The 15,977-nt window shown below is 34.6% G+C and overlaps 2 protein-coding genes and 2 long non-coding RNA genes across 4 annotated transcripts in view; 1 reads left to right on the plus strand and 3 right to left on the minus strand.

The window, feature by feature from the left end:
* Nucleotides 1-15,977, plus strand: part of LOC120148492 — a 16,042-nt gene continuing 65 nt past the window's right edge. The window contains exons 1-2 of the long non-coding RNA XR_005518371.1: nucleotides 1-130; nucleotides 3,244-3,245. This is a non-coding gene — a long non-coding RNA (uncharacterized LOC120148492). The remainder of the gene's footprint in view (nucleotides 131-3,243; nucleotides 3,246-15,977) is intronic.
* On the minus strand, nucleotides 147-733 carry LOC120148491 (protein ELF4-LIKE 4-like). The gene has a single exon (XM_039161597.1). It carries the CDS (start codon nucleotides 716-718, stop codon nucleotides 236-238), a length of 483 nt encoding a protein of 160 aa, XP_039017528.1. The 5' UTR covers nucleotides 719-733; the 3' UTR covers nucleotides 147-235.
* LOC120148490 (transcription factor MYB114-like) lies at nucleotides 3,103-3,992 on the minus strand. Its single transcript, XM_039161596.1, has 3 exons — nucleotides 3,715-3,992; nucleotides 3,509-3,638; nucleotides 3,103-3,431 (listed from the first exon to the last, which is right to left on the minus strand). The coding sequence occupies exons 1-3, from the start codon at nucleotides 3,845-3,847 to the stop codon at nucleotides 3,119-3,121; spliced, it is 576 nt and encodes a 191-aa protein (XP_039017527.1). The 5' UTR covers nucleotides 3,848-3,992; the 3' UTR covers nucleotides 3,103-3,118.
* The window catches only part of LOC120148494, a 19,312-nt gene continuing 17,064 nt past the window's right edge, over nucleotides 13,730-15,977 (minus strand). Inside the window, exons 2-3 of the long non-coding RNA XR_005518372.1 lie at nucleotides 15,836-15,839; nucleotides 13,730-13,740 (exon numbers count right to left, since the gene is read on the minus strand). This is a non-coding gene — a long non-coding RNA (uncharacterized LOC120148494). The remainder of the gene's footprint in view (nucleotides 13,741-15,835; nucleotides 15,840-15,977) is intronic.

The following is a 15,977-nucleotide window of genomic DNA, read 5'->3' on the forward strand; positions in this document are numbered from 1 at the left end:
AATGCTTTGATTTCAGACAATATAGCATAGTTGTACATCACTACAATGGTAAATTTTATAGGATGTTTCAATCTAAAAAGTGGGGGTGTGAGGATTATGTTCAAACTTCAATATCGCAGACACATTTCATGTATTATCAACCTTTCGTTTCTTTTACTACAATATCAAAATGCTCCCCTTATTCCACAGTGAAAGATAATACAATTTTATAACAAATGGCTTAGCTTGATCAAATTTACCCAGATCTAATTCTCTTCTGACTAGCTTTTCCATCAGGTTCATGTGTCCCGGCCGAATCTCCTTTGGATGAAACCTCCATCGATCTGCTGAACGAGCTGGAGAGATCGGCGTAGAGATCGGCTACTCTTCTAATATTGTTGTTCAACTCTTTAATTAACCCGACATTCCGGCCCAGGTTATCTGGGATCTTTGACTCATGGTTTTGGTTAATCTGGTTGATTAGCAGCCTGTTTTGGTCTAGTATGCCTTGAACTTGCACAAAACTCTTTTGGAAAGTCTGCAAAACCTTGCCATCCGCTTGAGCTCCATTACCAAACCCTGGATATATACCACCTTCCATTCCACAGTTCAGTTCAATCAAGACCAGACTTCTTCCTGCATAACAACAACAATAATAATGCACATCCGAATTAGGACATATGAAAGGAAAAATGTTATAGTGGCACTCATTATTGCAAGAAAATAATAAATGCAACATGGAAAGGCATTGAACGATATGGTCTCTATTTGGTTGTGAAGAAAATGAAAGCAAAAGAAAGATAAACCAAAGTTTTAAGACAATACATTTCTAATTTGTATTATAGGAGGCAGAACATCTCACCGGAGGAAGTTGAGTCAAAGATTTTAACAGTTTTGCTTAGATAAAATTACTGCTTAAAGATTATCCTTTGCATTTCTCCGCATCTCTTAGCAACCTAGCAGAAATTAAGAGTGTGTGCGCATAAGAAACAACGAATTAAGCGCACACAAGCAGAAATTTGGTTTTAATTTTGTGTTTGAAAAGGGGAAAAACACTGCTTTGCCCATAAAAAGCAACTTTTTAAACCAAACCCCCCACAAAATTATATATCCAAATCTAGGAAGACATCATTAAAAATAAAATGGGATGGAGACAGGAAAAAAATTGGTTTTAAAAATGGAAGAGTAAGGAACCAGGAAGCAATTCCTTTAGCTGTTGTTCCAAATATAGAGTTGCAACCCAAAAAAACGATGGAAAGGGAAAAAGAACTTAAAAAGCAGGTAAATGTATAGTTATTTTATCAACCAAAAAATACCACTAAAACAAGTATGGCATAACAAAATCTGGGTCGATATGCATTTTCTATTTCTTACCTTGAAACCACAAGACATGTCGAGCGAGAAGACAAAAGGAGGGATTGGAAACTATTTGCAGCAAAAATATGGGATTAGGATTCTGACCAGAAATAAAGAAAATATCGGAACGGATAATTGTAATGCTTCTCAGCTTCTGGAGATGCCTGAGCCAGATCGAGAGAGGGAGAGAGAGGTTAGATCAGACTCAATTCAACACACAGAGGCCCTGAAATCATCAAACCAAGAAAGAAAGAGAATATAAGAATGAAAGGTTTTTGATTGACATGCACATGCTCTAATTAGAGACACTACTATGAACGTTTTTGTTGCTTCCCCCCTCTCTCTTAAACACAGGCAAGCGCTCTCTCTCTCTCCTATTTTGTCTCTTTCTCTAGATTTTAAAGACAGGCAAGCCTAAGGCAGTCTGGCATAATTGTTTCCCTTAAATTTCTGGGGTTTTTTTTTTATATCCTCACCTCTGCTGGCTGCTGTAGTACTTTTTAGCACGTAGGAGTATTTGATTTGCCGGATATAATATAATATCTGAATGAAGATTGTTAGATTAAGTGGACAAATTAAAAAAACAAATTACCATATTAATGAGTTTATTTTAATTTTGGTTATATATTTTTTTGAAAAAATAAACTTTTTAATTAAATTAAAATATTATTAATACTATAACTCTTTCATGTCTTTATATTTTGATTCAATATATTTATTATTTTTGATATTTTTTTATAATTCAATATATTTTATGTATTTTAAAGGCGATGACAGAAAAAAGGTTTTAGTGTATTAACGGGTCTGGGCTTAGGTATGAAATTGTAGGCTCAATATAGGGCCGATGAAGCATCTAATGCAAACACCGACCGGATAAATGGGCCTACTAGCCTTCATTTGTCATCTGAATTATAATGTCGCTCTTAAGTTGACCCTGCCCACTCGCAGCTTTTTGTCATTTGACAGAGTCTTTGTTGAGTTTCGGGTGTGAGAATCTGAATTCACATGGCATTAAAACAGGAGTGGAGAAGAGACAAAGTGATGAGTAATTTTCAGAAGGTTGGAGTGGAAATAATAGGACAATGGTTTCCCACCACACCACGGGGTTTAAGTCGCAGCAGGACTGTTTCTTTCCGGACATTTTGAGGCTATATATGTATGTTTCAAAAAAGTGGGGGAATATGGAAAAGTTGTCAGGCTTAAAACAAGACAATACAGTCTTCGTCTTTGTCAAAAACTCATGTTGTTTAGCTCTTGTTTGGTGTTTCATCATGTATCAATAGAATAAGAGTGTAAAAATCCCACTTTACATACGCTACTAGGTAAAAGTTATGGATTCAATGGGTACTAGTAGGTAAATTCCATGAACCCTTTTGTCTCATCAGATGATCCTTTTCACTCTTTTCCTTTCTTTCCAGCCAATTTTAAGAAAAGAATCTCCTTTCTCTATGGCCTTCCGGGAACTATTGGTTTAATATATAATATGTTTATAGTTGGTTGTTTTCCTGTATTCCCCAGTTGCCTTACCAATCTACTTCTCAGTTCTTTGCCTTTTCCTTTCTGTTTTCTCCTATTTTGTTCTACTTTTTGATATACTGATTAACACCAATCACGAGCGTCTGCGATGTAGTGTCCCTATTTCAGCAACTAGGCTTACAGAATTACCTGAATGCTGCCCGATTCATTGAAGGATAACAAGGCTTTACAGATTAACACGGATTGCATCAAATTCCCGAATCATAGGAAATTATAAAGACAAAAGTTGCTGCTGTTCCATAATGTTTCAGTTAAAGGCCTCATCAACTTGGAGAAATCTGCTCACCCACTCCAAGATGCGGGTGTCCTCGTTGGAGAAATCGAAGAGCTCGTCCACATTGAAGTTGATATTCGAGTCCTCGCATCCTGGAGATGTATTCTCTTCTCTACCCTGTTCTTTGTCATTCTCCACTAGTCTCTTTTGAGCATTGCAGCCTTGTCTTGTTGAAGCTCCACTTTGTTTCTCGTTCTGGTTCACTTTCTTTCTCAAATGAGAATTCCAGTAGTTCTTGATCTCGTTATCTGTTCTCCCTGGTAATCTCCCTGCTATCAAAGACCACCTGCATAATGGAAAAGTAATCCATTAATAATCAACTCTGGAAGATAATATTGCAAGATTCATCGAAATGAAATTAACCTGTTTCCGAGGAGTTTATGAAGCCTAAGTATCAAGTCCTCTTCTTGGTCTGTTATATTTCCTCTCTTGATGTTAGGCCTAAGATAATTCATCCATCTCAGCCTACAACTTTTGCCACACCTATTTAAACCTACACCATAGAAAAAGATTAAAAAAAATCAAACACCTACATAAACCCATACGATATTAATTCACTTAGTGACTACCTGCAGTGTTTGCAATTGTCCTCCACTTTCTAGCACCATGAACTGCAATAACCTCAGCCAATCTTCTATCTTCTTCAGCCGTCCATGCTCCCTTGTTGAACTCTGATCTCTTAGGGGGCACATTGTCTTCCATTTTAACCGCCCGATCTTCCTGCAGGAGCTTGTATCGAATTTCTTTCGATCCTGTAATGGCTGTATATAATCAGAAAGGGAGAGGAGGAGATTGTATGTGGCTCACTGTGTTATCTACCCTTCTTTGTGTCTAAGAAGAACCTCAACTACCACTTAACTACACGTATATATAATACATATTTGAAAGATACGAAGTGTTGAAATAGCTGCGTAGTGCAGACATCATGAAAAGGACAGCAGTAATGGCTTTGAATTTGATATGATTGAGCAATGAAAATGGTGTAAAGTTTGTAGAAAGGCCTGCACAAAAGGCTGCAGATTACAAGATAAATACAAGCATAGTGCGCCTGCGAGTTGAGATTCTAAGGGGCACAAAAACTATGAAAAGATGGCATTTGCCATTGGGTTAAAAAACAGTGTGAAAGTTAGATGGCAATGAGATAGTAATCGGCGGGCATCTCCCCATGCCATTGCCATCCATATGCAATTTTGTCATGTAGTTGCTAAATTTATGACAATGGGTTAGACCTATGGATAGACAGGTAGGAGTTGAATACAATTCACAGGATTAAGTCTAATTTTATTTGATTAAAGTTAGTGCTATGGATAAAGAATAAATATGACTGGTTAGCAGTTGGACTTGCCTTTGTTCAGTTATTAGCATGCTTTGCTTTGATGTCATTTTCCACCTATTATTTACTACTTCAATCTTTTCAATTATTTGTAAACCTATATATTAAAGTAAACCTCTAATCATAAGCATGATTGAAAATTCGTTCCATCTTTATGAAAGCCTGCAAATCTTCATCTTCGATATAAAAATAGGTAATCCTGCAACTTCATAAGAGATGCAGTGTTTCCACTATCAATATCCGTTTATGTTTATTCATTTATGTCCGTGTATGTTCGTTTATATGCAGCTCAATCTCCACGCTCATTTAAAATATTAAGATCCAATTATTAATATTTTAAAACCCAAATAAATTTTAAACTCAAATCAACTAAAGAAAATATAAATTATACCCATTTAAAATCCAAATAATTTTAACTATGAAGTTGTAGGTTATATTAATGAATAATGAATTTTTTGTGGTTATTTTAGTTGTTATTTATGTTCGTTTATTGCTTTCGATTATGTTCATTTGTTATGATTATGCATGTTTGTTTATGTTCGTTTATTGTATTTGTTTATGTTCGTTTAAGTCTGTTTACATTCATCCGTTTATGTTCTTTCATTTTGTCGTAACCGTCTTTCGGTTGGGCCCCGAATTGGGCTTCGACTTGAAAAATGTGATTGGAGTCACCACCGATTATTTATTTAAAAAATAAATAGGTTAATCGGATACCTTATATCTTACCTGATCTGCGTCTTACCAAAGATATGTCGGATTCGGGAGTCGATTACGGTCAAGGAAGGATTAGCACCCTTGAACCGCCCTTTCGGTACTACGTAATTTGCCGGTTGTCTTAAATTAAGAAAATTATAATTTAAAATTAAAAGGTAAAAATACGATCACAATTACTTACCTTAGATAGTTTTAAAGGTGTGGCCTTAAGAAGGTCAAAAAACCATGTTAGATAAAAATGTAATAGATAAAAAGGTAAGAAATAAATAAATTAATTAAATTAAAATAAAGAGAAAACAAATTAAATAAAAGATAAGATAAAGAAAACAAAGATAAAATAGTAAGTAAAATAAATATAAAAAATAAAGAAAAAGAAGAAAAAGAAGAAATAAAAATATAGAAATAAAACAAATAAATAAAATAATAATAAAAAAGTAAAAATAATATATATATAAAATAAAAAATAAAAAAGTAAATATATATATATATAAATTAATAAAACTGATAATAAAAATATATATTATATATATAATCTAAAAAAAATAAAAATATATACTAAAGTAAAAAAGAAAATACATAAAATGTAAAAAAAATATTACATGAAAAAAAGAAAAGAAAAATAACAAAACAATTAAATAAAATGAGTAACAAGGGAAATGTGCTTATAAATAAAGTTAAATAAATAAAATAATAATAATTAAAACGTAAATGTAAGAGACCAAATCAAAAGTAAAAAAAGATACTACCTTTTATTTATTTTTCGAATCGTTTACAATAGCTTTGCCTTTGTATCTTCTCGTGCTTTCCTCTATGTTTTGTGTGTAAATCGTGTCTTACAATGGTGAGTTACAATGACTATTTATAGTGCTTGTGGATCCTATCTTTAGGAGTTTAAATCATAAAATTCTATCCTATTTTTTGAATCCTAGCAAAATTCTATCATATCTTTAGGAGTTTGAATCCTAAAATTCTATCCTATTTTTAGAGTTTGAATCCTAGTAGGACGAAAAATGTGTGTTGACAGCTGCCCTTCTTTGCCCATAGTCGTGTAACGAGGATAGGGCAAAGATTAAAAGACACACTTTTCGTTCAGTGGAGTTGAAAATTAACTCTGATGTTTCAATAACTCCATGTCGAATTGAGTTACGGATGACTCCTCCATCGTGAAGTCGAGTTCATCTTGAAATGATATGAAATTAAAGCCGTAGTTCGGAATTTGAATCAGCACGTGGCTTCCCGTTACCCTTCGGTCTTCTTCTCGGTTTAAAGACCTTGGATCGAAATAGAACTGAGAAATCTTCATTGACAGATAGCTTTTTCTTGACTTAAGCTATGCTGTTTGAAAATGTTTGCTTGTCACTAAGGCACGGCTAACCCAGGTCCTCTCCTCGACTTGAAAACCTCGACTGCAACCGGAAAGTAGTGCGATTGATGTGTCATCGAGCTGAATGGAGTCGAACTCGACAATTTTGATGGCAAATAATCCTTCTTTGAGTTGGATATCCTTCGTCGTGAAGTTGAAATCCAAGTAAGTAGCATTGTTCCAAGTCTAATATCCTCCGTCGTGAAGTTGAAATTGGCTCTGGAACCGGGAAATTTTTTGTTGACAACCAGTCGTCCCTTCGTTGTGAATTTGAACTTGTGTTGTCTCGAGTCCAATATCCTTCGTTGTGAAGTTGAAATTGAATCTGAATGAAATTTTGTTGACAAGCAGCGGTCCCTTCGTCGTGAAGTTGAACTTGCGTTGTCTGGAATCCAATATCCTTCGTTGTGAAATTGAAATTGGCTCTGAGATTGGGAAGTTGTTGTTGACAAGCAGCGGTCCCTTCGTCGTGAAGTTGAACTTGCATTGTATGGAGTCCAATATCCTTTGTTGTGAAGTTGAAATTGGCTCTGCGATTGGGAAGTTGTTGTTGACAAGCAGCGGTCCCTTCGTCGTGAAGTTGAACTTGCATTGTCTGAAGTCCAATATCCTTCGTTGTGAAGTTGAAATTGGCTCTGAAATTGAGAAGTTGTTGTTGACAAGCAGCGGTCCCTTCGTCGTGAAGTTGAACTTGCGTTGTCTGAAGTCCAATATCCTTCGTTGTGAAGTTGAAATTGGCTCTGAAATTGAGAAGTTGTTGTTGACAAGCAGCTGTCCCTTCGTCGTGAAGTTGAACTTGCGTTTTCTCGAGTGCCACGATATCCTCCGTCGTGGAGTTGAAATCGCGGATGGCCCCTTCGTTGTGAAGTTGAGCCTTGACTTGAATATCCTTCATCGTGAAGTTGAAATCCAAGTATTGTATGTTGCGGGTGGACACAATTTCCTTCGCCGTGAAGTTGAAACCGTGGAGACCCCTTTATTGTGAAGTTTGGCTTCGAGCTAGATATCCTTCGTTGTGAAGTTGAAATCCACTCTCGAGCAAATTGTGTCGCTTTGAGTTCAATATCCTTCGCCGCGAAGTTGAAATTGACTCTAGCTAAAACCTGAAAAAGTTATGCATATATGTGATGCTATGGATGCAATGCTCTTAGGTGTGCCTAAAATGCATATGCAACGTATGTTATCTTGGGGCTCTGGAGAGAAATCTCGATCTCCAGTTGCCTGTCTGGAAACTTGATTCTTGAATCTTCAAATTTTGATCCCTGATCTTGAATTCTTCAAATGTTCAAATCTGATGTGCACATTCTATTTTTGATTTGAGAAATGCTTCTCGACCATCTCAAGTATGTGCCTGAGCTGAGTGTAACGGTTCAGATGATGTTTTAAGAGAAGTTGTCTTGAAAGAGATAGAATTCGTTTCAAGGGAAATGATCTCAAAGATATATGTTGTTTCATGAGAAACGATCTCAAGGGAAACAAAATTATGTTTTAAGGGAAATAAATTTGAAGATTTTGTGTTTCAAGAGTAATTGTCTTAAGGGAGACAAAATTTGTTTTAGGGGAAATAAATTCAAAGATTTTGTTTCAAGGGAAACTGTCTCAAGATAGACGAAATTTGTTTCAAGAGAAACTGTCTCAAGAGAGACAAAACTTAGTTCCAAAAGAAACTGTCTCAAGGGAGATGAAATTTGTTTCAAAGAAAACATATTCAAATATTTTGTTTCAAGGGAAACTGTCTCAAGAGAGACAAAATTTATTTCAAGAGAAACTGTCTCAAGAGAGACAAAATTTTGTTTAAAGGGAAACTATCCCAAGAGAGACGAAATTATTTCAAGGGAAATGTTTTCAATGTTTATGTTTCAAGAGAAACTGTCTCAATGGAGACGGAATTTTGTTTCAAGGGAAACTATCTCAAGAGAGACAAAACTCATTTCAAGGGAAATGTTTTCAATGTTTATGTTTCAAGAGAAACTGTCTCAAGGGAGACAAAATTTTGTTTCAAGGGAAACTTTCTCAAGAGAGACAAAGTTTGTTTCAAGGGAAACTTTTCAAGAGAAACAATAGTGAGCACGATTCCCTTCGTCGTGAAGTTGAAATCGTGGGTGGCCCCTTCGTCGTGAAGTTGAGCCAGGAATTGGATATCCTTCGTCATGAAGTTGAAATCCAACTTGAAAATGCGAACTGGATCGGTTCTGAATTATCTCTCGAACTCGTCTGAAGTTGATTCTAAGATCTGTCGATCTTTCAATATGTCAAATTGGTTGAAGTGTAGCTTCTTGCTGCTGAGTTAAGCAACCAACATCAATCTTTAAAGGTGCTTTTGATTCGAGTATCATTCGTCTTGAAGTCGAAACTTGACTCTAAAAGCTGCAAAAACTATGTATGTGGAAAAAATGATGCTCTAAAATGTATACATAAGATGCAACCGTCTTTCGGTTGGGCCCCGGAATTGGGCTTCGACTTGAAAAATGTGGATTGGAGTCGCCACCGATCATTTATTTAAAAATAAATGGGTTGATCGGATACCCTATTTCTTACCTGATCTGCGTCTTACCAGAAATATGTCGGGCTCGGGAGTCGGTTACGGTCAAGGAAGGATTAGCACCCTTGAACCGCCCTTTCGGTACTACGTAATTTCCAGTTGTCTTAATTAAGAAAAATAACAAGTTAAATTAAAAGGTAAAGTTTCGATCCTAATTACTTACCCTTGATTGATTTGAAAAAAAAAATCGAGAAATGTGTTAGATAAACAAGGTAAAGAAAACAAATAAGATACAATGGAAAAATAAAATAAATAAGATAAGAAAAAAATAGTAAAGTAATAATTATATATAATAATATTTGAAAAAAGGAAAAAAATATAAATATATATATATATATATATATATATATATATATATATATATATATATCAAAGTATTAATAAAATAAATAAGCTATATATATACACCAAATACTTAAAAATAGAAAAGCTACCCTCCCAATTCACCGAAAGTGGGGGGCTTTAGTAAGAAATAAGACAAAAAAATGGGCCCTCTAGGTTAGTAGTATATAATATAATGTTTAATAATAATAATGATACAGACACAAGGTTTTTTTAAAAAAATAATAATATAATAGTAATGAATAAAAAATAAAAATAATAAAAAATAATATAATATATAAAGTTATAAGATATATTATATAAATAAAGAAATAATCAAATAAAAATAATTAAGAATATATATATTTAATAATATGTATATAAATAAACTATTAAAAGTATAAAAAATATATATGACTAGATAAAGATATATAGTAATATTAGACTTGTAAGTAAAATATTAAATAAATAAATATATAATAATAATAAAAAATATAGTAAAAAAATCAAATGAAAATAATTTAATATATATATATATATATATATATATATATACATATAATAATAATAACATGAATAATAAAAATAAGTGAATAAAATATCCATATAATAAATAAAGGGATTAATATAGATTTTTAAAAAGCTCCTCCCCTACTTTTACCAAAAATCAAACCGGTTTTTAAAAATAAGCCTCGGGGTAGATCTAGGTTCGAAACTTCGAAACCCCACCCATTTTGGTCATCGGCGCAACCCACGTTTTGGGTTATTCGAACCAAATCTCAAGAAAAATAACGTGCACATGCAAAAGAAAGAAAAAAGAAAATGCTACCTTTTATTTCCTTTTCGAATCGTTTACAACAGCTTTGTCTTTGTATTTTCCGTGCTTTCCTCTGTGTTTTGTGTGTAAATCGTGTGTTACAATGGGATATAATTTTAGGATTCAAACTCCTAAAAATAGGATAACATTTTGCTAGGATTCAAACTCCTAAAAATAGGATAGAGTTCTACTAAGATTTAAATTCCTAAAGATAGGATCCACAAGCACTATAAATAGCCATTGTAACTCATCATTGTAAGACACGATTTACACACAAAACATAGAGAAAAGCACGAGAAGATACAAAGGCAAAGCTATTGTAAATGATTCGAAAAATAAATAAAAGGTAGTATCTTTTTTACTTTTGATTTGGTCTCTTACATTTACGTTTTAATTATTATTATTTTATTTATTTAACTTTATTTATAAGCACATTTCCCTTGTTACTCATTTTATTTAATTGTTTTGTTATTTTTCTTTTCTTTTTTTTCATGTAATATTTTTTTACATTTTATGTATTTTCTTTTTTACTTTAGTATATATTTTTATTTTTATTTTTAGATTATATATATAAATATATTATTTTTATTATTAGTTTTATTAATTTATATATATATATATATATATATATATTACTTTTTTTTATTATATATATATATTATTTTTACTTTTTTATTATTATTTTATTTATTTGTTTTATTTCTATATTTTTTTTCTTCTTTTTCTTCTTTTTCTTTATTTTTTATATTTATTTTACTTACTATTTTATCTTTATTTTCTTTATCTTATCTTTTATTTAATTTGTTTTCTCTTTATTTTAATTTAATTAATTAATTTATTTCTTACCTTTTTATCTATTACCTTTTTATCTAACATGATTTTTTGACCTTCTTAAGGCCACACCTTTAAAACTATCTAAGGTAAGTAATTGTGATCGTATTTTTACCTTTTAATTTTAAATTACAATTTTCTTAATTTAAGACAACCGACAAATTACGTAGTACCGAAAGGGCGGTTCAAGGGTGCTAATCCTTCCTTGACCGTAATCGACTCCCGAATCCGACATATCTTTGGTAAGACGCAGATCAGGTAAGATATAAGGTATCCGATTAACCTATTTATTTTTTAAATAAATAATCGGTGGCGACTCCAATCACATTTTTCAAGTCGAAGCCCAATTCCGGGGCCCAACCGAAAGACGGTTACGACAGCTTGGCGACTCCGCTGGGGACCGTAAGTGAGTCAGGCTAAGGTAATTTCCAGTTGTCTTTTTAATGAAAAGGGTAAGTTTAAATTTTAAGGTAACATTTCGATCCTTATTGCTTACTTTTGATTATATTTTCGAAGTAAATAGTTGTACTGACCATTTTTTAATGATTTCAGCCCTTAAAGATTTTTCATCTAAAGGCTCTATACCCTAGCTCTGAACCCTATTTAAGTGGGGGTGAAAGCGACGCCTTCGTGTGAATTTATTCTCCGTATGGGCCTAGCAAGTAACCTTCGGGATTCATATACCTTATGCCTTCGTGTGAATTTATTCTCCGCATGGGCATAAGGGAATGTTTCATCTCGAGTTTAACTTAGTCCACACAAGCCTGTGATGGGTTTAGGACTAAAGGTCTGGCAAGCCCAAGGGGGCACCAGCAAGGAGAACTCGGGTACCATTTTTTAGCACCTAAATCGGGAGACCATGGAGAATTAGAGCCCACCCCAAAATCTCATTCCAAACCCTAGGCTGCTTTGTTTCCTGCTTTAGTTTCTGTTCAAAGCATGCAAACTAGACAAATATGCGGTTAGGATTTGTTTGAAAGTAGCATGCGGGATAGAGATCATGTCCGGGTAGGAATAATAAGCATGTGGGGTAAATATCATGTGGGGTAGGACTTTCATTTTTATGATCGTTTTTTATTTTTTTTTCACCTCACTAACTCTTTTCATCTTTCTTTTATTTTATTTTCATCACTTGCATCATAAAAGAGGTCATTGATCCACTAAAACGTGTTTGTTAAAACTCGAATAATCTGAATCCATGGAAAAAGGTGTTGTAATACAAGAGATTAAAAACCCCGAGGTACGACTATGGTCCGAGAAGACTCAGAAGGAAAAGGGAGACAGTCTTCAAGAAAGCTATGTGTCAGTGCTGGTTAGCTACGCCTCTATCAACCTAAAACAGAATAATGTGCAAGAACTTCGAGACATCTGAGATAGTTGGAAGAATGATCGGAAATAGAAGTTCAGTCAGCGGTATGGTGACATTGCATTTTTGCTTCATGTTAAGACCGATGAGCCCTTAATCAGAGTCTTGGTTCAATTTTTGAACCTGGGATACAGTTGCTTCACTTTTAACCAGGAGGACATGGTACCTACCATCGAGGAGTATACTACACTATTGCACTGTGAAAGCATTAAACTGGAGCGAGCCTACATCAAACACATCAAGAGTCAGCCTTTCAAGAACGGACTGGCTAAGATTGCAGGAGTTGATGAAAAATGGGTGACTGACCGACTCCGTAACAAAGGTAACGGGCAAGGAATTGAGTGGATCCACATAAGGGAACTAATGAAGGACCACCGTGATGAATGGAAGACTATAGACCTTTTTGCACTAGGTCTGGATGGCTTGATCATCTTTCCAAAGGTTTTGGGATGCATTGACGCAGCCGTGGTGGAACTGTTTGAGCAACTTCCGAAACAAGTCAACCCAGCACCGACCATCTCAGCCGAGACCTTTTGGTCTCTTAACCATTACCGAAGAGCTGGTGGAGGTAGATTCATTGGATGTGTTCAGTTCCTTCAAGTCTGGATTCACATCCACTTCTGGATTCACATCCACTTCTGAAAGACTAATGGGGTTGCCTACTGTAGATTTATCACTACGTATTCACCTTTGAGAGAGTTCATCACCATGACATGACATGAAGGCACTTCAAAAGAGAAATGGATGAAAGTCTTCACTCATCTTCAGGACCGGGATATTACCTGGAGAGCCCCCTGGTTGTTCCTCAGTGATGTTCTTTTCAAGTGTGGGAATTCTGACACTATGACCCTATTTGGACTTTGAGGTGCAGTTGGGTATGCTCCGTTGTTGGCACTTAGACAGTATGGGGCACATCAGTTTGTCCCAGCAACATATGGATTATCTATATCAGAGTTTATGTATCACGGTGACAGTTATAAGAAGATGATCAAAGAAGCAGTCGAGTCATGGAAGAAAGTATCTCGGATGGATGTCTAGAAGATTTAGTCAGAACATACCTTTTATTGTTTTTATGTCTCTTACAAGATAAAACATTTTTGTCTGAATAAGGATTATTTATGATAATGGACACTTTTCTGGATCAATGCCTCGAACATTTCATGCATTCTAGCATTTTGCATTTTTGCCTTTTTGCATTTTCATCTACATTTTAAGCATTTTCACAAACATGAAATTAAGTCGTGAAGGGCTCGATGAAGCGAATTTAACCACATGGAAGCAAGATTGTAACAGTAGGAGCCTGATCAGCTGATTGTAGGACAAAGCTTGCCAGGATGATCTGAGAAAAGAGTACCCATCTCCTAAGGGCTACGATGTTGAAGCTGTTGCCACATAAGGATTCCCAAAAATTCTTCTGAAAACTGTAAGGCGCTTGCTGAAGAAGGGGGCATGGCATATACCATTTGCACTTAGAGGATTATTTTGTTTGAACACATCTTTTAAACGATTGAATTCATGTTACTTTCTAAGGTGGAGCAATTGAACAAATTTTAATCTTTAGTTCTTTGAATATTAAATGAATTGAGGATTCTTTTAATTCTTCAAGAATTATAGATTTTTGACATATGACAAGATTATACATTTCTTACCCTGTCTCAAACCCTAGAATAAAACACCTTGATTCTTTACCCAAAATAACTCATTGTCATTATCAAAAAACCAAATTTTGACATTACCTCCATTTGAAATTCTTGAACATTACCTTTATCTTTTTGATACACCCACACCTTTCTTTGAGTCAATAAGATCACACAACTGTCTTTTTAGACTCAAAATTAACCTTTTTTACCATTAAAACCCAAGGCATTGAGTTGTTCATTTGAACATGAGCATTCTTCCAAGATACAGTTTGGGGCATCTCGCCAGGAGCCTGAACATTGAGACATGTTGGGAGCAAGGAGCAGAAAAAAGAATTCATCCGAAATAATTCTATCATGCATTAACTACATTGTTTTCATGTGAATAGAACTAATCCTGAAAATCTATCCCCCTGGGGATACCTCTTATGTGAAGACTTACATGTATGAAATGATGAATGGCTTTCTTTCTTTATCCCTTCACAACAGGAGAAAATATATATCCCTTGTGTCCCCTTTTGAGCCTATAGTATTTTTTTCTTCTGATTCAACCCTAACCAAGGATCACCCTCCACACTGGGGGGCAAGGTGGAGAAAATCTGCTCACATGAGTGAAGACATTGATTCAGATGAGATACCGAAAGGTGAACCAAATGCCAAGTGCGATGATTCAATCAGAACAAAAAGGGCAAAAAGAAAAAAGAAAAGAAGCAAAAAAGGAAAAAACAAGAACAAAAAAGAAAGAACAAAAATAAAAAAAGGGACAAAAAGCACATGCAAAATTCCCTAAAGACAAATGGTGCATCAAGCTTCAATGAGATTGATCAAGCACAATCATTCCTGAATCACTGAATCCCTTCACTCAAAGATCATAGAGCATCAAGAGAAAGAGACATTTTGAGCAAGACAAGATTGATGGCATCAGAATGAATTGATCCTTGGTTCAATACCCTGAAACACTTGTTTGGGCCTATTTATCCTTTTCTTTCATAACCACGAACCCTGGCCTACATTACGTGCCTTAAAAGTCCCTTCTAATCATACATGGATTTCTAAACAGAAGAGACTATCTTCAGATTTCATCCCGCCCATCAGGATTAATCTTTGTTTGCAAAAAAAACAATGTAATTAATGTATGGTAGAGAAAAATAACAAAGGGGGGTTCAAGACGTAAATCCTGAATAACGTCTTGAAACCAAAGGAGGGTTCGAGTTGAAAACCTGAAAAGGCGGCTCGAATATAAAAATTGTGCAACTGAGGCGATCACGTAAATTCCTTGATAAGGCATCGCACAATCCGAGTGTGACAACAAAGGTTGGGAGTCAGGGAACACTTCCAGCAGAGGAGCATGCAAGCTACCCCATCAATCTTTTGAGCATCCAATGTCAAACCTTTGAGCATCAAATGAACAAAAATGCCAAACCTTTGACCAAACACAATAACCTGAGACTTTTTATCCTTTCTTTGCTTGACCATTTCCCAGAAATAGCTTTGATCTGGGCGCATGTCAAATAGCTATAATTTATTGAAGGATTGACATTGTAATTAATTCTTTGATATCCGATGAACTCTAGTTTTATGATTCATCTCAATTGTAAAACCATGAAAGTGACAATATTTTCAAAACTTTGGATTAAACATTTTTCAAAACTCTTTATTGATATTTTCAAAAACTTTGAAAATAAAAGAGAAAGAAAAACATTTTTTTCAAACAAGACAGTCTCTCTAGAGTGGATCTTGGTAAATGACATGTGACTCTTAGACACAAAACTCATGCTCAGAATCAATGCTGAAGCAAGAAATGAGGAACATTTGGGGCATCTTTGAAGATTCAACATGAAATATTGGGCATTTTTTGGGCATATTTGGGGATTCAACATCCTAATGCGAATTATCAGGCCTTTTTCA

Source organism: Hibiscus syriacus, unplaced genomic scaffold (assembly GCF_006381635.1).
Source record: "Hibiscus syriacus cultivar Baekdansim isolate YM2019G1 unplaced genomic scaffold, ASM638163v2 tig00110962_pilon, whole genome shotgun sequence".
NCBI lineage: Eukaryota > Viridiplantae > Streptophyta > Magnoliopsida > Malvales > Malvaceae > Hibiscus > Hibiscus syriacus.